A 22,941-nucleotide genomic window follows, 5' to 3' on the forward strand; every position below is an offset into this window, starting at 1 on the left:
ATACCAGAGAGAATACTATAGACATCAAGAAAGCCAGTCAGTTGTTTACTGACAAGTTTTTCCAACACTTTTAATAAGCACGGCAAAATAGAAATTGGCCTATAACAGTTAGGATCAGCTTGATCTCCCCCTTTAAATAAAGGACACACCGTGGCTGCCTTCCAAGCAATGGGAACCTCCCCAGAGAGGAGAGACAGGTTAAAAAGAGATGGGCTTGGTGAGGATAGGGTCAGCAACCTTAAAGAAGAAAGGATCTAAACCATCTGACCCAGGGTTTTTTGGGGGGTCAAGTGTAAGGAGCTCCTTTAGCGCCTCGGTGACTACCTGCAGGGAGGAACTTTGTAGCGGGGCAGGGGAAAAAGAGGGAGGAGCATCGGGGCTAGTGGTATTAGAAGGGGTGGGAGATGAGGAAATGTTGGATGGGCAATGAGGCATGGCTGAGTCGAATAGGAATCCTGACTAAACAGCGAGTAGCATTAGAAACATTTCCAAATGGACTTGAAAACGTGTGAAATACGATCCATAATGCGGTGTGTTTCGACGATAACAAGGCAGAGATGAGTGACGGAGGCGTGCGCGGACAGTGGACGCGTCAATCCAGGTATCGAATGTAGGCCAAATGAATGGCGATCACCAAAGGCCATTCCATTAGACTTCTTGGTGTCTTGTTACAGACGTCTCTTTTCATTCGTCAAATGGCGGGTGCACTGTATGGATTCAATAGTTATTTTAGAGTGTGCGCAGGTAGCCAGGCTTACAGGAGAAGCCTGCTGAAGTGATTGTTTGACAGATGGCAACATTATAACTGGTTAAAAGGTAATAAACAACACATTTTTACTGTTATGTCCACAGAGATCCTATTAAATGAAGAGGGATTCAATATGTAAATCTATGTTTAGTGTTGCACACGAGGGTGCACACACAGGGGGTACCGTACTGGGAATAAATGAATACCTTCACCCCTGATCAGAAGTCTTATGGCACTATTGTGTGAAGACATGAGAGGTGTTGGGCGGAAGACCTTGAAAAGAAAGTTGAAGGACAAGGATACGCTTCCAGAGCGAGGATATTTCAGTGAATTTGTTCCAAAAGGGGGAAGTGACCTCGGGAAGTGAGTCCTGTGCCTCAACTTTCTGTCACACATACTTTTGCGTCTCCATCGCACCTCTGATTACGTCATGGTAATGCACACAGGATCTCATTTCTAACACCAATTCTGCCCAAATAAAAAATAAAACATTTTTTTGGGGGGGGGGGGGCTAATCGGTGGCCACAAAGGTGGGGGGGTGGGGGGGCTAATCGGTGGCCATAATGAGATGCATTCAAATGTGTCTTTGCCATCTCTGCATAATACACAACATAAACTAATGGAATGGTTGGATTTGCTATTTAATAACCCTATTCTGAAGCATTCTAAACGTTTGTTTTCTGTTCTCTCTCAAGGCGGTGTGCTGTGAGGACAAGATGCACTGCTGTCCAGAGGGCACCAAGTGTGACCTAGCCCACAACAAATGTGTGTCTCCCACCCTGGAGACTTTTGCCTTGAGGAAAAAGGGGCCTGCAATGAAGAAGCAGACGGGTACTGGAACAGACAGAAATAAACAACAAGATCATTGTGAAGTTGTTGTTGAATTATGTTCCAGGCTTGTCTCCATTAGGGCAAACCATATTAAAAAAAATATATATAAAAAAAAAAAAAATGTAATGCTACAAATGGAGAAAAAAAATTATATTGGAAAAATCCAGTTTATTCCTTTTCAGTCTGTTGCCTTCGGTTTGGTGCCTCTTATTAATGTTTATTTTCCTCATGTGTCTGTTTGTTCCTGGTGGTTGGATAAGCAGTGACCTGCCCAGGTGGTACGAGCAGATGCCCAGACGGAACCACCTGTTGCCTGCTGACCATTGGCGACTATGGCTGCTGCCCCTACCTGGAGGTGAGTGGAACTGGGGCAGTACAGAGGACCCTGGGTCACATCATCTCAAGCATTTTATTCAGCTGTGTATTGCACGATCTGTGTTGCACACAGTCTGTGTAAGATTCATGTGACGGACAGTTCTTAGTCTTAAGAGTGTTTCAACGTGAGGAAAGGGTAGCTAAAGAGAAATGGGGACATGCAGAGGTTGAGCATTTCTAAACTGATGAACTACGTGTTTAATCAACGTGTGTTCTGTACAGGCTGTGTGCTGTACGGACAAACTCCACTGTTGCCCCGGCAATACAACCTGTGACCTGGAGCATGATATGTGCACTTCCCCCAACACACAGACCCCACTGGCTAAGAAGACCCCTGCCATCCCCAACGATGGTGAGGCACCAACTGTTAAGGCAAAAGGCAAAATGACACGACTAGGTTCCAGTTGAACAACGTTTACGTCACTATTCTCACAGTACATAGCTGCCATTGCACTCAGGGCAGGTTCATCTACAGTGAGACTACTGCGCATGCGTACTAATAAGAATGATGGCACCGTAATAACAGAAATATATACATTTACATTTACATTTAAGTCATTTAGCAGACGCTCTTATCCAGAGCGACTTACAAATTGGTGCATTCACCTTATGATATCCAGTGGAACAACCACTTTACAATAGTGCATCTAACTCTTTTAAGGGGGGGGAGGTTAGAAGAATTACTTTATCCTATCCTAGGTATTCCTTAAAGAGGTGGGGTTTCAGGTGTCTCCGGAAGGTGGTGATTGACTCCGCTGACCTGGCGTCGTGAGGGAGTTTGTTCCACCATTGGGGTGCCAGAGCAGCGAACAGTTTTGACTGGGCTGAGCGGGAACTGTACTTCCTCAGAGGTAGGGAGGCGAGCAGGCCAGAGGTGGATGAACGCAGTGCCCTTGTTTGGGTGTAGGGCCTGATCAGAGCCTGAAGGTACGGAGGTGCCGTTCCCCTCACAGCTCCGTAGGCAAGCACCATGGTCTTGTAGCGGATGCGAGCTTCAACTGGAAGCCAGTGGAGAGAGCGGAGGAGCGGGGTGACGTGAGAGAACTTGGGAAAGTTGAACACCAGACGGGCTGCGGCGTTCTGGATGAGTTGTAGGGGTTTAATGGCACAGGCAGGGAGCCCAGCCAACAGCGAGTTGCAGTAATCCAGACGGGAGATGACAAGTGCCTGGATTAGGACCTGCGCTGCTTCCTGCGTGAGGCAGGGTCGTACTCTGCGAATGTTGTAGAGCATGAACCTACAGGAACGGGTCACCGCCTTGATGTTAGTTGAGAACGACAGGGTGTTGTCCAGGATCACGCCAAGGTTCTTAGCACTCTGGGAGGAGGACACAATGGAGTTGTCAACCGTGATGGCGAGATCATGGAACGGGCAGTCCTTCCCCGGGAGGAAGAGCAGCTCCGTCTTGCCGAGGTTCAGCTTGAGGTGGTGAAATATAGGGATACTTAAAACATGAACATAACAATCTACGACTTTTTTACGGGAAAGTTTTTGGGATGCTAGTGGTTGTAATAATTTGGGAACTATGGGGGATAGTAGATTGATCAAGGTTAGTGCTTTTGTTGTTCGTTAGGCCTACTCATTTTCTTGGCTGGCGACATGTAAATGTGGACAGTTCTTCCAATATCTTCAGTATGCACCTCAGAGTTGGATAAAGACGCACGCACAGTTGTGTCCCCGACGTGCCTCTTGATTTGTAGCCCGCGAGAAAGACCCGATCACGTGATTCGGGGCGCTCAGCACAATGGCCACTGGCGGCATGGCTTCTTTTCGGGTGCATTACAGCCACACAAAGGGGATGCCGCCGTGAATTGTGACTGATGTAGTGTGTACAGCCTGCGCAAAAAAAAAACTAAGCAGAGCTCATGCCTTTTTACAGCTACTTTTTTCAAATCATCGTTAGTTGCGTCATGCAGCCTTACAATGTATGTATAAAAAATCTAAAACACATAGCCCAACATTTGTAGAACAACTAAAGTTACATTAATAACTCTAAATTAAACGCTCAACACAGAATAGCCGTATGTGCGCACTCCTTCAAATCGTTTGGCGAAAATATCCTTTCTATTTTATTCAATTGCATTCTTCATACTATAAAATAATGCCACGGAATTCTAAGCATATCTTGTCTGCTAAATGAACCAGTGTAGCTCACAGCGATTTGCCGTAGCCAGATCAGGACCTAACATAAGGACAACTCCGAGTATGCTATTCTGTTCTTCTGAAATAGACTACATTTTCTTCATAGCATGCTTCTTTAGACCTGTCTAAAATAAATAATGGATTTATTGTGAAGGTGTAGGCTATATTACATGGATTTATTGTACTTTTTAATATGTAGATGTTCCAAAGGTCTGCATCAGTGGCTTGTAGGCTGTGTGTGGAAGCCAGGAGATGCTAAATGTGTTGACGTTAATTAACGGTCAATTACCGTGAGACACAGTTATTGGCTTGACAGTCACCGGCTGACAATTGTGACCAAAATTTGTGTGAGAAGGTTAACCATTTTGTATTACTCAAGCTGCAGCGTTCCATTACGGAGTGCCTTTAGGAGCACAATACCGGATGCTCCCTTTTTAGTCAGACAGTCAGCAAGCTGTTCCTTTTGTGGCCGACCACAGAATCCGCTGGATTCTCTGCTTCAATACGTTTGTGAATGCTACTAATCTCGAGACAAAGTCTTTTCTCTGTGACAGACTTGGTTGGCTTCACAGCATCAACTAAGGAGTAGTTGTCAGCGACACAAACTACAGGTAGAATGTGCTGTTTTGTGTCACCCGTGGTAAAGCTCTGAGAACAGAGGTGCCAGAAAGATGGCATTGTCAATTACATCCACAAGAGCAAGGGTTTCTCCGGCAAGTTTGCTTCGGACAACCCTTCTGATCCTTTTTGACTGCCAACAGAAAGGTGAGAATCTTCCTCCTTCACCCATTAACACGATTAGATGTCCACCTTGTGTGCCTCCATCTGTAAGGTTCCCAAGGGAAGCAACACTGAAGACGACTCATTTCAGAGTCATCTTTTGGAACATGCTGAAACTTTAGTCACTTGTTGTGATTTCAGTTTACAAATTGCTTTGTTTGTCTCATGAATGATTTGTACAGTGGCGTGTTTTGTGTTGGTTGCCAAGTTGAAGCCATCAAACATTTAAAATCAGGTATACTTTGTTGCATCAGTATTTTTCCATCAACTATAATAAACTCTATGCCGACATAACAAAAACTATCATGCTCCTCACGGCCGACCTGAAAAACAACTTTGAGGTGTGGAATCACAGTTGTAGCAAAGGTCTGTGAGCCACCCCAGATGAAGTCATCAACATGACAGGCAAGGTACTCCAGTCATATTGAAGTCTTGATCAAGCCAATAGAAGACTGCAGGATCCACTTGTGACATTTTTTTCCACCTGTATTCAGCATTGTTGCCTTAACTTTGTTGTACCAGAAGAGTGATGCACCTGCCAGGTCATACACACACACTTTTTAAAAAAGTTTTCACTGTTCCTTCGCTCTTAGCTTCAGGCGGAGGTCGGATCTGAATATCCCTTGACAGCTCTGTTCCCTGCAAAAACTCAGATTTTATGTCTACAGAATGAAGGTTCCATTTTCTTCTGGCAGATCGCTGTCAGCAGCAATCTGAGTGACTCTGAGGCACATGTCGGTGAGTCTTTTGGGAGTTGTTTAGCAGCCAGCTCCTCAACCTCTAGCCACTAGATGTGCTTTTGGCACTATTCCAGTTAAGGATTCTTTAAGAGTACACACCCACTTTGCTAAGACACATTTTTGGCCAAAGTCTCAAATCAAACTATTTGTCACATGCGCCGAATACAACAAGTGTAGATCTTACCGTGACATGCTTACTTACAAGCCCTTAACCAACAGTGCAGTTCAAGAAAGAGTTAAAATATTTACCAAATAAAGTAAAAAGTAACACAATAACGAGGTTCTATACAGGGGGTACCGAGTCCGTGTGAGGGGGTACAGGTTAGGGGTAATATGTACATGTAGGTAGGGGTGAATTGACTATGCATAGATGATAAACAGCGAGTAGCATTAGTGTACAAAACAAATGGAGGGGGGGTCAATGTAATAGTCCGGTGGCCATGTGATTTAGTTGTTCAGCAGTCTTATGGGTAGAAGCTGTTAAGGAGCCTTTTGGTCCTAGACTTGGCGTTCCGGTACCGCTTGCCGTGCGGTAGCAGAGAGAAGTCTGACTTGGGTGACTGGAGTCTGACAATTTTATGGGCTTTCCTCTGACACCTATTATATAGGTCCTGGATGGCAGGAAGCTTGGCCTTAGTGATGTACTGGGCCGTACGCACTACCCTCTGTAGCGTGTTACGGTCAGATGACGAGCAGTTGCCATACCAGGCGGTGATGCAACAGGTCAGGATGCCCTCGATGGTGCAGCTGTAGAACTTTTTGAGGATATTGTAGTGGCTTCCTTTCCTCTTTACCATAGCCACTGCCCAAGCCTGAAGCGGGTTTGTTTTGTACGCATACAGTCCACACTCAAGGTTTCCAAACGGCCAAACATTCAATGACATCCAGGGATATGGTGCAACAATTTTTTTTTTTCTTCTTATATTTTCTCCAATCAACTTAAAGCATAGATTACTTGATATGGAAAATACATAATATGACCTGTCTGTATGTATGTCGGTATGGTCAAAAAACTACACCGCTCCTGCGTCTAGCAAGGACTCCTTCCCCCGAAGGCCCAACTTCCTGCCTTTATACTAACACACTTAACACTGTACAATGAATGGGCAAGAGGGGGGTCCAAAAACTGAGTTACACTAATAACAAATGAATATATCTCAATCAGGTAAATATAAATCATAAAGGTACGTACCTAATATTTCATCATATAATATTGAATATATTTACACAAATGTACATGGAGCTCAGTATGTTCAGTCTTTTATACAAATATGTCCAAATCGGCTCTAACAGATATGTCTCCTGAGGGGGAAAAGGTTTTGTCGTGCCCTCTTCACGACTGTCTTGGTGTGTTTGGACCATGATAGATCGTTGGTGATGTGGACACCAAGGAATTTGACACTCTAGACCTGCTCCACTACAGCCCCGTCGATGTTAATGGGGGCCTGTTCGGCCCACCTTTCCTGTAGTCTACGATCAGCTCCTTTGTCTTGCTCACATTGAGGGAGAGGTTGTTGTCCTGGCACCACACTGCCAGTTCTCTGACCTCCTCCCTATAGGCTGTCTCATCGTTGTCGGTGATCAGGCCTAACACTGTTGTGCAAACTTAATGATGGTGTTGGAGTCATGTTTGGCCACGCAGTCGTGGGTGAACAGGGAGTACAGGAGGGGACTAAGTACACACCCCTGAGGGGCCCCAGTGTTGAGGATCAGCGTGGGAGACGTGTTGTTGCCTACCCTTACCACCTGGGGGTGGCCCGTCAGGAAGTCCAGGATCCAGTTGCAGAGCGTGGTGTTTAGTCCTTAGCTTAGTGGTGAGCTTTGAGGGCACTATGGTGTTGAACGCTGAGCTGTAGTCAATGAACAGCATTCTCACATAGGTGTTCCTTTTGTCCAGGTGGGAAAGGGCAGTGTGGAGTGCGATTGCGTTATCTGTGGATCTGTTGGGGCGGTATGTGAATTGGAGTGGGTCTAGGTAATCCGGGTGGATGCTGTTGATGTGAGCCATGACCAGCCTTTCTAAGCACTTCATGGCTACCGATGTGAGTGCTGCGGGGCGGTAATAATTTAGGCAGGTTACCTTCGCTTCCTTGGGCACAAGGACTATGGTGGTCTGCTTGAAACATGTTGATATTACAGACTCAGTCAGGTAGAGGTTGAAAATATCAGTGAAGACACTTGCCAGTTGGTCCGTGCATGCTTTGAGTAGACGTCCTGGTAATCCATCTGGCCCCACGGCTTTGTGAATGTTGACCTGTTTTGCTCACATCGGCTACCGAGAGCATTATCACACAGTCATCCAGAACAGCTTGTGCTCTCATGCATGCTTCAGTTTTGCTTGCCTCGAAGAGAGCATAATAGGCATTTAGCTCGTCTGGTAGGCTTGCATCACTGGGCAGCTCACGTCTGGGTTTCCCTTTGTAGTCCGTAATAGTTTTCAAGCCTTGCCACATCTGACGAGCATCAGAGCCGGTGTAGTAGTATTCAATCTTAATCCTGTATTGACGCTTTGCATTTTTAATGGTTCGTCTGAGGGCATAGCAGGATTTTCTTTTATAGGCGTCCGGATTAGTGTCCCGTTCTTTGAAAGTGGCAGCTCTAGCCTTTAACTCCATGCGGATGTTGCCTGTAATCCATGGCTTCTGGTTGGGATATGTACGTACGCTCACTGTGGGGACGATGTCGTCGATGCACTTAGTCATCGGCTTCATCAATAAGGTGGTTTCTTCCAATGCCATTGGATGAATCCCGGGAACATTTTCCAGTCTGTGCTAGCAAAACAGTACTGTAGTGTATCATCCGTGTCATCTGACCTCTTCCGTATTGAGCGAGTCACTGGTACTTCCTGCTTTAGTTTTTGCTTGTAAGCAGGAATCAGGAGGATAGAATTATGGTCAGTTTTGCCAAATTGAGGGAAGAGGATAGCTTTGAATGCATCTCTGTGGGTGGTGTAAAGGTGGTCTTGTCTATTTATTTATTTATTGTCATTATTTTTTCCCCCTCTGGTTACACATGTGACATGCTGGTAAAAATGAGGTAAACTGATTAAAGTTTTTCTGCATTAAAGTCCCCAGCCACTAGAAGCGCTGCTTCTGGATGAGCATTTTCTTCTTTGCTTATGGCCTTACAGAGTTGGTTGAGTGCGGTCTTAGAGCCAGCTTCAGTCTGTGGTGGTAAATAGACGGCTATGAATAATACAGATGAGAACTCTCTTTGTAGATAGTGTGGTCTACAGCTTATCATAATGTACTCTACCTCAGGCGAGCAATACCTCGAGACTTCTTTAATATTAGACATCGGGCACCAGCTGTTATTGGCAAAAAGACACACACCCCCACCGCTCGTCTTACCAGACGTAGCTTCTCTGTTCTGCCGGTGCATGGAAAATCCCTCCAGCTCCGTTATCTGTGTCGTCGTTCAGCCATGACTCGGTGAAACATAAGTTATTACGGTTCTTAATGTCCCGTTGGTAGAATAATCGTAGGTAAAAAAAAAAATCTCCAATGATTGCATGTTAGCAAGTAGAATTGATGGCAGTGGGAGTTTACTCGCTCGCCTACGGATTCTCAAAAGGCAGCCCAATCTGCGTCCTCTTTTCCTCCGTCTTTTCTTCATGCAAATGACGGGGATCTGGGCCTGTTCCCGGGATAGCAGTATATCTTTCTCGTCGGACTCGTTAAAGGAAAAAGCTTCTTCTAGTTCGTGGTGAGTAATCCCAGTTCTGATGTCCAGAAGTGACGGTAGCAGCAACATTATGTACAAAATAAGTTACAAACGCAAAAACAATATTTAAAAAATAGCACAATTGGTTACGGGCATGTAAAACATCCGCCATCCTCTTCGGCGCCATCTTTCCGCCATCTTTGACTTCCTCAAACACTAACATTTTCCTCCAATTACTGAGCTTATGTAGTTTAACTGAGTCAAATGACAAGTCCTTTGTTTCAAGTAGATCATTTTAAATCTCATTCTGTTCTTCTCGATTTTCCATTGGCTCAATGAGATTACAAGAGATAGGTCAGCTGACCCTGTTGACCCAGAAAGTGTAGCTGGAAAGGTTGCTGGATTGAATCCCCGAGCTGACAAGGTAACAATCTGTCGTTCTGCTCCTGAGCAAGGCAGTTAACCCACTGTACCCCGGGCACCGACGATGTTGACGTTATGGCAGCCCCCCACACCGCTCTGATTCAGAAGGGTTGTTTTAAATGCGGAAGACTAATTTCAGTTGAATGCATCGTTGTACAACTGACTAGCTATCCCCTTTCAGCTATCCCCCGTTCAGAGTACTGCAAGTTGTACCAGTTCTGGTATTTTCCTTTGGCTTTCCCTGCTTGTCCAATGATGGTTGCTGTGTGTGGAATACCACTTTTTCTGTCCCTGTATTTAAGTTTGTCGCGTTTTCAGATTGGAACAACAATGTTGTCTTAACACATGTGGCTGTTGAACATTTTCCTAAGTTGAACCCTCAACAGTATTACCTTTGTCATGGTTGAAGGTCTATGCTCCATTTCCTGTGTCAGTTTGTGTCCATATCATTTGGATGCAACATCAGGTAGATTCGTGTCTTTTTAATGTGTCCTTTTTGCCATTTTCAGTAGGAGGCTGATTCTCAGCAACAGCCCCTCCCATCTTGTTGATCATTTACTTTCCGCAATCTTGAGTGATGCACTCTGACATTGGTGCCTCCGTGACTCACAAATATCACCACACCATCTTGGCCAATGACTACTCCTGGTCCTTTCCACTCATGACAGTCAACTTGTTTGTAGTACACTTTGTTTCCAGTGTCGTACTTCTCATCGGTTGGTCGAAGCTGTTTACACAGAGCCCTGCGAATTCTCTCTGAACTCTGCTTCAGTGAACGCTTTTCTCGCTGCATATAGTGCTGAAAGGTGCTGTCCCACCCATGCACTTTCAACATGATATCTGCGAGTGTTTTGATTATGTCTCTCCAGAAGTCCATTGCTCCATGGACTGTATGCAGCAGTTGTCTTTACTTCCATGTTGAATTTCTCAGCCATTTCTCTTAGTTCCTTATTATTGAATTCTCCTCCATTGTTACTTTACAATTAATGGGAAGGGCCATGCACACTTATCCAGGAATGAATGAAGTGCTTGACGATTTCACTGGGGTTTTTTTTTATTCACAATGCTTCCAACGCTGAAGCGTGTGAAGTGGTCGACCTATGTGAAGGTGCCACACACTTGGTCCGAGCTCATGTAGATCTACAGCCACTGTTTCATTGTACTTGGAAGCCAGTGGCAAACCAACAGCTTAGGTTTGCTGAATATTTATGGCATGTCTCACAATTTAACTATCTGCCGTAGAATTTAAATACACTTTTCATTATTCCCAGAACTGCTGAGTAATTTCATGAAGTCTCAACTGTAGCATGTCAAAACTCTTTGAAGTTTTAATACTTTGTTTTTCCTCTGTGTTCATGTTCTCTGGGACTGTCAATCTCCATGTGCTCTGTGTCTGTCAGAATCTAATTTGTACATGGACTCTGTGTGATGTCTTTGTCTAAAATGTTTACACAATAGTAGCCTGAGGTAGTAAGTTCAAGGGTCACTGGTTGTTTAAACATCACTTCCTTGTCATTTGTTTATGTCTAGTACAGCCCCTGCCTTCTTGAGGGAAGCTTTGCTTAATAAATCAAATCTATTCAAAGTTTGTCACGTGCGCCGAATACAACCGGTGTAGACCTTACAGTGAAATGCTTACTTACAGGCTCTAACCAACAGTGCAAAAAAGGTATTGTGTGAACAATAGGTAAGTAAAGAAATAAAAACAAGGGTAAAAAAAGACAGTGAAAAATAACAGTAGCGAGGATATATACAGGCACCGGTTAGTCGGACTGATTTGAGGTAGTATGTACATGTAGATATGGTTAAAGTGACTATGCATATATGATAAACAGAGAGTAGCATTAGCGTAAAAAATGGGTTGGTGGGTGGCGAGGGCACAATGCAGATAGCCCTGTTAGCCAATATGCGGGGCCACTGGTGGTCGTGCCAATTGAGGTAGTATGTACATGAATGTATAGTTAAAGTGACGATGCATATATGATAAACAGAGTAGCGTCAGTGTAAAAGAGGGGTTGGGGGGAGGCACACAATGCAAATAGTCCGGGTAGCCATTTGATTACCTGTTCAGGAGTCTTATGGCTTGGGGGGTGAAAACTGTTGAAGCCTTTTTGTACCGCTTGCCTTGCGGTAGTAGAGAGAACAGTCGATGACTGGGGTCTTTGACAATTTTTAGGGCCTTCCTCTGACACCGTCTGGTGTAGAGGTCCTGGATGGCAGGCAGCTTAGCCCCAGTGATGTACTGGGCCGTACGCACTACCCTCTGTAATTGCCGTACCGGGCAGTGATGCAACCAGTCAGGATAGTAAGGGGATATCTGCAGGGACCACCTATGTTTCAATGTGACTCTTAGTCTGACCCATTTTTGCTGGTATCTTGACTCTGTTGGTAGAATGGACGATTCTCCCATATTGACATTTGAACGCTTTGTTGCTTGGTGTGTCAATCATATATTTTGTACTCCTTTCGTATTTAGTTCACTGACATAGCTAGCAAGGCATTTTGCACCACACACTGTGCTTGTACATGCAGTATCAATCATAGCAGATCCTAAGGATTCAACTATAAAGAGCTCTGTATTAGAAGCAGATTTGTTTGAAAACAGTGTAATGTTACACTGCTCTATCTGTTTACATTTTCCTCTGTTAGTTTAACTTGTTCATTTTTATGAGGACAGACTTTAACCTAATGGTAAGTGCTTTGACAAATAGAAAATGTTGAGCTCCTTCCATGCCTGTCCATTGGATTTGTGCCGGGCAATGGCGCCCTCGACTGGTTGTCTTGAGAACGTGACTTGTTGGCACCTTTTTTTCCTCTGCTGCTCAGTGTATAACGCGTCACTCACTTGCAGACCATCTGTTATTTGCGCGGCAGACGTCTTTTCACCCAAAAGTATCTTTAGTACCGACTTCATTGACGCAAATGTCAGCACAGTACAAGCAGTCAAAGCCAACTCTTTCTCCCTACCATACCATCTAGCAACTTGAAAACTAACACTGCATCCGGGAGAACCATGTCTTACTTGCGCATCCTATTGTACCTCTGTTCGAAAGCAATTATGTAGTCCGTCATTGCAACTGAAATGTCTCTAGTAACACTGCCAGTTTTGAATATTCTATGTAGGCACGGTCTTTCTCTTTAAGAAACACAGACCCAGTGCTAGGATCACAGTTCACCCACCGTCATCCTTGTTCAAATCCTCCAGGGATATTTCCAGTGCTGTATCTCTCGCTCATCCCTCGAGCGATAATACCACCGCAAGTGCTTGCTTTTTGTTGTCCAGGTTAGTAACCCGTGTCCAGATTCAAATGACATTTTTTTTTCCAACTTTCATACGACCTCTTCTTGTCGAAGCGAGGTGTCAGATTGTAGTTATTAACCATCCTCTGCTACCAATGTTAACTCGAAATGACACAACGACAAGGTTCCAGTTTAACCGTAGTTCCACCGTACATAGTTACCATTGCACTCCGGCCAGGTCCATCTACAGTGATACTACTGCGCAGGCGTACTATTAAGAGTGATAGCACCGTGATAACATAAATATATGGATGATTTTTTTATTTCACCTTTATTTAACCAGGTAGGCCAGTTGAGAACAGGTTCTGATTTACAACTGTGACTTGGCCAAGATAAAGCAAAGCAGTGTGACAACAACACAGTTACACATAAACAAACGTATAGTCAATAACACAATAGAAAAATCGATGTACAGTGTGTGCGCAAATGTAGGGAGGTAAAGGCAATAAATAGGCTATGGAGGTGAAATAATTACAATTTAGCATTAAAACATGAATTTAACAGCAACCACTTCTCCCCCTAATCCCTGGCTACTGAATGTTACTAATTGATTTTGTAGTGTAAACCTGTAATTTTCCAGCTGAATCGGTGGTTATGCAGTCTTGTAGTCCTCTAAGAAAATAATAACAATTCTGTTGATATTTTTCTTTAATGTGCATCTCTTTTTAGTGGATTGCCCAGACAAGGTGTCATCGTGTCCTGATGAGACCACTTGCTGCCTGCTGGGGGATAAGAGCTATGGCTGCTGCCCTATGCCAAGTGTGAGGCATCTGCTCCCAACCCAATAACTCACCACACATCCATATTCAGATGCCAGGAAATATCAGCTCCTGTAGGATTCAGCTGTATCAAGTCCCCTCTTGCTCTCCTCAGGCTGTGTGTTGTCCGGACCACCTTCACTGCTGTCCTGAAGGAACCACCTGTGACCTGGAACAGAGCACCTGTGTGTCTGAACACGGCCAAACTCCCATGTCTGTCAAATTCCCCGCCACATTGACCACGACATCCCTACAGAGCACAGGTCAGAGACAAAGTTACACATCAAACATTGGTGCGTGATGTGAACATCGATTTGCAACAGACTCGGTGGGAATATTCAAGATGAAAAGTTGCATGGCGACAGAAGTGTAATGTCCATACATTAACATGTGAATGTGTGCGTGCTCTGTGCCCTTCAGTCAACGCTGTGCCCTGCAACGACTCTGTGGCCTGCGCTGATGGAACCACGTGCTGTAAATTACTAAATGGAGACTGGGCCTGCTGCCCCCTACCCAAGGTACAGTAAACAACTTGTGTATGTGTGTGTCGGCCATAATTCCTGTCACACTTGACAGTAGTGCTCAGCCCTTGACACCCTGACCTGATTTATTATTCCGAAAATCCATTTATTAATGTTGAAAGTGAGTGCCGCTCTTTTTGTTAAATTTGTCTTGTAGCATTACAGATGTGAGAACAGAAACTTTGTATGCACCGTCGACTCCACCTGAGCCAATGAGCCCCCCGCACTAATTCCCTTTGACTTCCCCCTAGGCTGTGTGTTGCGATGACCACCTCCACTGCTGCCCCCACGGGACCATCTGTAACCTGGCAGAGAGTACGTGTGATGACCCGTCTTCGGGCTCTGCCCTGGTACCCATGCTGGACAAGGTGCCCGCCTTTAGCTATGTGTCGCAGGAGGAGCCGCTGCCCAACAGCATATGTGACAAATCCACGTCGTGCCCGGGCAAATCCACGTGCTGCAAGACCACCACAGGAAACTGGGCATGCTGCCCCCTGCCCAATGTATGAACATTTCCACATTTACCCCCCCCCCCCCACTGACTTATTTGCCAAGTCCAGTCCTTGTTAAGGGTCTAACCTTTTAGTTCACTTTAGGTAATTTTACCTCCGATTGTATTTGATTAAATGATGTCCATGTTAAATTCTATTCCTAAAGTATCTGGATTTGAATTGACTAATTGGGAAAACACTACTGTCCCTGTACAGTCACTCCAAGTGGTGCTAATTTGATACACTTATGAATAGTCCTCGTTTCCAATCCTCTCGGCGAGTCGTCGTTATTTCAATTAAATCCGAGGCAAATAAGCATCACCGTTTATAGCCAAAGGTAGCCTAGCTGTTGTATCAGTAATAACAACTCCATGCGTTCTCTGTGGCCCTCAGGCTGTGTGTTGCGATGACCACCTCCACTGCTGCCCCCACGGCACTGTGTGTAACCTGGAGGCCAGTAGCTGCGATGACCCCTCAGGCTTCAACATGCCGTGGGTCACCAAGGTGCCAGGACTCACCACCCAGGCACGACTGGCCACTGAGAAGTGTGACGAACAGACCATGTGCCCCGGGGGCACCACCTGCTGCAGACAGAACTCAGGACAGTGGGCATGCTGTCCTCTACCTCATGTGAGTTAACTTTTTCCCCCCATCTGGTGGTTTCAATAACGATCTTACCATTCAATTGGCGACATATTTTCATGCGGATATTCTCAAATCCGCATAAAAACAATGAGTATTTTCCCACCAGAGATGTTTCCATCAAATTGACTTGTTGCAGATAAAAGACTGTGTGTGGTGACGTTGTACGCATAAATACATTTTTGGGGTTAAATTCCCATTTATCCCCCCCCCAAAGAAACTATGTGTTAAATGGGTTTCCATTGCATTTAACTATTTGGGTTTTCTCACAAAAAAAGTGTTTTTATATAGCGAGTGTGCCCACTCCGGTAATGGCACGTCCGTTCCAGTCAACAGCGCGCAGATACACGTATATAGCCCACATGAGATTTATTATGGACAAAAGAGCGCAATCATTTTTGTTTGTCAAACGGCAGCCAAGCATCGATGATCACGTCACCAGAATAAGACCCTCAATATGTATTGGAAAGGAGCGTCAAGCTCATCACCGTGCACTTTCACCCCCCTGTGAAGTTCATCCTAACTTCATCTGTAGCCTAAAAAAACTGCATGCTTTCCCGACGAGGCGTAGCGGGAGGAGCACACACGTCATCGCCTGACTCCAAGTTTACTCCGATATGATGGTTATTATATCAATATTTACACATACAAGCGTTTCCACAGATTTTTATTTCTCGTAGAATTCATTTTACCGACACAAAAAGATCCCACCTTGTCTAGCGTATTTTGTTACGTCGACATTTGGAAAGTTTATTGAAAATGTCATTATCCACCAGGCCTGTCATGACATTTATGTGCTTTACTCTCCATAAAAAGGGTTGGATGGAAACCTGGTTAATGAATCCATTCGTAGACTGAGATGAATTGAAGTGTTGTGTATAATTCTGAAGGAACGTTTGTTTTACGGCTTGAGACTGGCTCTTGGTGTGTGTTACAGAAAGCATATCTTATGTTTTTGCAATTTAGGACACCATATACTGTAGATCAGGGCCCATATTCATACATTTTCTCAGCCACAGGAGGCTGCTGAGGGGAGGACGGCTCCTAATAATGGCCGGAGTGAATGGAATGCCATCAAACGCATGGTTTCCATGTGTTAGATGTATTTGATACCATTCTATTCCGCTCCAGCCATTACCACAAGCCCGTCCTCCCCAATTAAGTTGCCACAAACCTCCTGTGGGCTCAGCACGCCTCTTTGTGAATACCAGCCTCGATTTTTGGTGATTGCAAAACAAGGGCTCTTAACTCTTAAGTTAGGATTTGATTTTTTTTTATTGTTGCCCCTTAGGCGGTGTGCTGCGACGACCATGAGCACTGCTGCCCTAAAGGCTACACGTGTAACGTGGCCGAGCAGACCTGTGACAAAGCTGGGACCCTCAGCTTGCCCTGGATCCCCAAGGTGCCAGCCCTGCTCCTGCGCAGAGTGATTCCTCAGGCCAGTGCCCCTTCCTTCCCCCTAGCCAAGAACATGTGTGACCCCCACACCAGCTGTCCCAAATATACCACCTGCTGCTTCATGGACAAGGCTGGCAAGTGGGGATGCTGCCCCCTGCCAAAGGTAAGGAGGCTACTCTGGGGACTTTGGCCGTGGCATCTTTTCAAGATATTATTATTATGATGAACAAAGCAATGGCAATGTAACCGAAAATTTGCAGCTGAAATGATAAAAATGGTTAATTGTTACTTACTCCTCTTTGCTCTTTGTGGAGCATAAGGCTGGCTGAAATGACATGGTGAAGTAGTGATTATACACTAGTCATCTCTGTATGACTTCTCTGTAAATGGTCTGCTCCACCCCAGGCGGTGTGCTGTGACAACGGAGACCACTGCTGCCCCAGTGGCTACAGCTGTGATGTCCACAAGACCTCCTGCACTAAGGGCCCCCTGACCATTCCCTGGTACCGCAAAGAGAAGGCCCTGACCGAGGGAGCCACGTTGAAAGACGTAAAGTGTGACGACAAGAGCAGTTGTGCCTCGGGGGCCACCTGCTGCAAGCTGCCCACCGGCGAATGGGGCTGCTGTCCCCTGGTCAAGGTGCATCTCCGTTGACTTTCTGTGATAATGGATTGGATTTGCATTCGTACAGTATTCAGACCCGTTGAGTTTTTCCACATTGTTACGTTACAGCCTTATTCTAAAATGGATTCAATTGTTTTTTCCCCCCTCAATCTACAGACAATATTGTTAACTTTTTATTGTATTTTTTACTTTTAGCAAATTTATAAAAAATTGTAATATCACATTTACATTAGTATTCAGACCCTTTACTCAGTACTTTGTTGAAGCAGCGATTGAAATCCTTGAGTCTTTTTGGTTGTGACGCTACAAGCTTGGGACACCTGTATTTGGGGAGTTTCTCCCATTCTTCCCTGCAGGTCCTCTCAAGCTCTGTCAGGTTGGATGGGGAGCATCGCTGCACAGCTGTCTTCAGATCTCTCCAGAGATGTTAGATCGGGTTTAAGTCCAGGCTCTGGCTGGGCCACTCAAGGACATTCATAGACTTGTCTCGAAGCCACTCCTGCATTGTCTTGGCTGTGTGCTTAGGGTCATTGTCCTGTTGGACGGTGAAACTTCGCCCCAGTCTGAGGTCCTGAGCGCTCTGAACCAGATTTTCATCAAGGATCTCTCTGTACTTTGCTCCCTGTTCATCTTTGCCTCGATCCTGACTAGTCTCGCAGTCCATGCCGCTGAAAAACATCACCAACAGCATGCTGCTGCCACCACCACCATGCTACACCGTAGGGATGCAGGTTTTTTCCAGACGTGAAGCTTGGCATTCAGGCCAAAGAGTTGAATCTTGGTTTCATCAGACCAGAGAATCTTGTTTCTCATGTTCTGAGAATCCAAGCGGGCTATCATGTGCATTTTACTGAGGAGTGGCTTCCGTCTGGCCACTCTACCATAAAGGCCTGATTGGTGGCGTGCTGCAGATATGGTTGTCCTTCTGGAAGGTTCTCCCATCTCTACAGAGGAACTCTAGAGCTCTGTCAGTGACCATCGGGTTCTTGGTCACCTCCCTGACCAAGGCCTTCTCTCCCAATTGCTCAGTTGGGCCAGGTGGCCAGCTCTAAGAAGAGTCTTGGTGGTTCCAGACTTCTTCCATTTAAGAATGATGGAGGCCACTGTGTTCTTGGGGAACGTCAATGCTGCAGAAATGTTTTGGTACCCTTCCCCAGATCTGTGCCTCGACACAATCCTGTCTCGGAGCTCTACAGACAATTCCTTCGACCTCATGGCTTGGTTTTTGCTCAGACATGTACTGTCAACTGTGGACCTTATATAGACAGGTGTGTGCCTTTCCAAATCATGTCCAATCAATTGAATTTACCACATGTGGACTCCAATGAAGTTGTAGAAACATCTTAAGGATGTTCAATGGAAACCGGATGCACCTGAGATCAATTTCGAGTCTCATAGCAAAGGGAATACTTAACGTAAATAAGGTATTGAATGTAGATTGATGAGGAAAAATTGAATCCATTTTGGAGTAAGGCTGTAATGTAACAAGGGGTCTGACTACTTCCCGAATTCCACGTTTCGCCACAGACACATCTTGTTGACCCTCTCCTTCTCGCCCCCAATCCGCAGGCTGTTTGCTGTACAGACCATGAGCACTGCTGCCCCCAGGGCTACAGCTGCAACATGCAGACTGGGACCTGTGAGAAACTGGTAGAGGCTATACTCCTCCGCACGGTGCCCCTGACAAAGGTAGCAGAGTCCCAGCAGAGGGCAGCAGAGATGGGTATTGATGTGAAGTGTGACAGCACTGGCGAGTACAGCTGTCCCAAACTGGAAACCTGCTGCAAGACCTCACCCACGGAATGGTCCTGCTGCCCTGCACCAAAGGTAGTGAAACGGCTACTTGGAATGAAAATCCTAACTTGAAATATGGAACTTTGACTTTTGATGTAGATGGGAAATGTGTGTACATTTGACAAGTTGCGAAGTTCTTAAATCAACTCCATATTTGGTACATAAAGGAAACGTAGCCTTTTCAAAAAAAAATTAAGGCTGAGGCTGCACGTCCAGATCGAACTGCCCTGTCCCCCTGGACACCTCTTCCCCATATATCAACAACCGTAAAACGTTTGGTACATTTTGTTACTTTACCCACATTTTTTTTTTTTTTTTAACATAGCAGCGGCTCCCCCTCCCTTCATAATGTAGAAGTACTATTTCGTGAGTGACTTTTAGAGCAGACGGTGTGAATAAACTAGCCTACCTGTATTTTGTTTCAATCAAACCACAGTGTTGTGCACGGAGTTTTGGCTGCATGAGAGAGAATCAGCACATTCCTCCTAAAATCTCATAAGGAATTGCCTGATGTCTTTAGTCTAACATAAGCGTTACGCTATGCTGTTATATTGGTATTTTATATGAATTAGTCATTAAGTGATCTTGTGAGACATTGATTCAACTTTGCTCCAATTTATTGAAACTTTGCTCCGACTTATTGAAACCAGTAACATTCGGAGAAGTGGCATGGCGCTGTTCCGTTCCGTACGCTCCGGCTGCACTCCACTCCTGCCTATATGACAACGTACGTCGTCTAGATGTAACGTTTAGCCTACCCTGTCGACACGTTGCATTGAGTCAAAGCCATCTGCATTTCAACCATAACTAACATGCAACTTGTCATGCTTTTCAATGATCACGCAACACTGCGATGGTCAGCACATTTGAAATTCACCAGATTGGCCTTTGGGCGAACTTTTCCGCGCAAGTAGGCGGAGTTTGACAACATGCCCCGTCAATTTAAGTGATCAGTCTGCCGCACAGAGTACAATGTGTGTGTGGGCAGTAAATTGGATGTGTGTGTGGTTATAGTTACAACAGACCAAGTTTGTACACCGTGGTTTCAATGAGAGGGCGCAGTCATTCTCCCCCGCGTAAGACACAAGTTCAAGGCCAACTGCGGTACTGCAGACATTGTTAGCAGAAAAACGGATCCCCGTTATAGTGAATGAAAAAACGTCAATCTTCGTGGTCAATTGTATAAATAAAAAATATCCACCAACTGATTATTTTAAAATCTCACACAGAAAAAGGTTATACCGTTTGGTATTCACACTTTTTCAGCAGGGATACTTTCTTCAGAATTGCTCAGTACCCAATTTGTTTTTCATGACCCCACACCAAATTTGACTGTTAAAATAATTACATTCCTATTGTTACATCATCAAATACTTAAATTCATTACATTCATCTCTTATCAAAATGAAAAGAAACTAATAAATACATTTACTAACTTATTTTTCAAAAGAAATTGTCCCATTACAATCTGTACTCTATACATTTTTGGGTTAAAAAACAACAACATTTGTTGTATTTTTTGGGTGATCCCACTGCAGTCCCCCCGGCTTTGAATACAAGGGTGGTATACCGATAATTGAGTTGCTCATGGCATCCTGCAGTACCCTAGTCTGCCTTCAACTTGAGTTACTCAATGAGCGGGCAGGACTGAGCTAGCCTGCAACTTCTCTTCCTGGAGTAGCTCAAACTGCACATGTTAGGTTTCCATGAGATATCTTAACCAACTTCATTTGGCTTTAATGCGCTATTGAATCTTCACATAGGAATGGCTGATGTCACTTGATCGATGGCTTTGTCCACTCATGTATACAGTCATTGCTTACACAAGACAAAGACGTCCAATCGTCACGGCGGGGTGAGTGAGAACAGGAAGGGAGGGGGAAGCGGCAGCAGAGGGAGCAGCAGCTACGTAAAATAATTGTGCATAAAGTAGCAAATGCACGGAAGGTTGTTTAGCCATCAGGAAGAGGCGTCAGAGTCTGGTGATGCTGTAAAAAAATATATATTTTTAAATATATGTTCATTCAAATGCCCCCATTTACTTCCATTGATTGTTAGGTTGGGGTGGCTAAAGTTAGTTGAAGTTTGTGGTGGCTGTTTTAAAGAACATAACCATGGATTGTTTTCTACTGACCCATCAACTTGTAAAATCCTGAACTAATCCTTTAAACTCGCTTTCTCTTCACAGGCCACATGCTGCGCGGACACCAGGCACTGCTGCCCCATGGGATACACATGTGACCTGGAGCGGGGAGGCTGCTCCCAGCAGGCTGAGTTGACCTGGGACATGTTCTACAGCCACGACAAAAAGAGAGACTTTGTTCCGTTTTGACTTTGAGCTGAATCGGGAAGCACTGATTTGGACTCTGAGCCAATCAGGATGCAGCACTGATCTGATGTTCCTCACTTCAGCACACAACGTAACCTGCAGCACATTCCATAAGAAGAACAAACAACCTTATGGAAACTGGACAAGGGACAGGAGATTTTTTTTTTTTTGTAAGTGATTTAATTTGGTTCAATTGGGGTAGAACAGGAAATAGAAATAGTTGGAAGTAGAGAATTCAGCATCTCCACCCAATGGCCATCCCAAAGTTTTTTTTTTTTTTTTTTTTTTTAAGCAGCTAGCTTGTAGGTTTGTCTCAATGTCTTTAAGCTTAGTTACTACTGCCCCATATGCCATTTTCTCTATGCAAATGAGAAATATGAATGTATTATAGTCTCTTGGAACAAGAATGATCATTTTTCAGAATAAACCTGCTTTAAGATGTATCAAAAATGTATTTTATTCAAAACTCTTTCAAGAACACAGCTACATAGTATAAGAAAGCTGATTTTCATGTTTCGTTGCTGCAGGCACAACCTAGCATTAGTGAGTTGGTATATCGTTCTTTCTGGAAGCACTACAGAGCCATTGATCAGCTGACTGAGTGTTACTTTGATTTAACTTTTTGCTCGATTTTTATGTATGTTTTGCCCTCTGGCCTGGGTTCATCACTTTCTGTGAACATCAAAATGGTCCAGCCTCTGACAGTTTTCTGTCATTAAAATAAAAATACTGTCACTCAAACCCCTTAAGTCATAGCCATTTTTCTTCTTGATGTCATAATACCCATTGTTGATAAACTTTGATTTTCAGTATAGGAATTATTGGTAAACCCCAGTTAAATGGTTTCTACGTGCAATTTGTGGTGCTTGAACAGGTGATGGGGAAGTGAATCCAGTACATAGGAATTGTATGATTGGTTAGTACAATGTTAGTTGATATCAAAATTGATACTAAGAACTCTGTTCTACCAGCCGTAGTAATGCTAACCAGTAATAATACTTTGAAAGTCAATGCAAACAATACCAGTTAGCACATAACTCTCATCCCATTCCTAACGTCCCAAATTTGTATCTGTACTCTATAGCTTTGTTTTGGATTTGTTTTTTTTACATGAATGTCATGTTAAATGAAGGACTTTTTTCTCGGTTAATTATAGTTTCCTTATCAAATATTTTATCTTATGAAGGTGAGTTGTCCAGTGTATGCCACTGAGGTGAAATAAAATTGTTTGAAAAATGTCCGTTTTCGTTCTTCGGTAGGGGAAACCATTTTGTGTTGAGCTGCACTATAGTACAATAATAAACAATGGATGAGTCATGTTTTTGTCTGAACCTGGGAGGCTATGGTTTATGGATATACCCAAGGAAAGGATGCTGAACTTC

At 44.4% G+C, this 22,941-nt stretch overlaps 1 protein-coding gene across 2 annotated transcripts in view; it reads left to right on the plus strand.

Moving 5' to 3' along the window:
- The window catches only part of LOC129829204 (progranulin-like), a 29,305-nt gene extending 6,508 nt beyond the window's left edge, over positions 1 to 22,797 (plus strand). The window contains exons 6-17 of one of the 2 annotated variants that reach the window (XM_055890853.1): positions 1,444 to 1,579; positions 1,840 to 1,934; positions 2,177 to 2,306; positions 13,672 to 13,763; positions 13,876 to 14,023; positions 14,181 to 14,278; positions 14,533 to 14,784; positions 15,166 to 15,402; positions 16,706 to 16,975; positions 17,218 to 17,451; positions 19,006 to 19,263; positions 21,419 to 22,797. In XM_055890853.1, the coding sequence (XP_055746828.1) occupies positions 1,444 to 1,579; positions 1,840 to 1,934; positions 2,177 to 2,306; positions 13,672 to 13,763; positions 13,876 to 14,023; positions 14,181 to 14,278; positions 14,533 to 14,784; positions 15,166 to 15,402; positions 16,706 to 16,975; positions 17,218 to 17,451; positions 19,006 to 19,263; positions 21,419 to 21,562 (2,094 nt within the window). In that variant the 3' untranslated portion in view covers positions 21,563 to 22,797. The remainder of the gene's footprint in view (positions 1 to 1,443; positions 1,580 to 1,839; positions 1,935 to 2,176; positions 2,307 to 13,671; positions 13,764 to 13,875; positions 14,024 to 14,180; positions 14,279 to 14,532; positions 14,785 to 15,165; positions 15,403 to 16,705; positions 16,976 to 17,217; positions 17,452 to 19,005; positions 19,264 to 21,418) is intronic. The other variant, XM_055890854.1, reaches the window with a different exon arrangement.
- Positions 22,798 to 22,941: the final 144 nt, after the last annotated feature.

The sequence above is a fragment of the Salvelinus fontinalis genome, chromosome 30, assembly GCF_029448725.1.
Source record: "Salvelinus fontinalis isolate EN_2023a chromosome 30, ASM2944872v1, whole genome shotgun sequence".
NCBI classification, from domain to species: Eukaryota; Metazoa; Chordata; class Actinopteri; order Salmoniformes; family Salmonidae; genus Salvelinus; species Salvelinus fontinalis.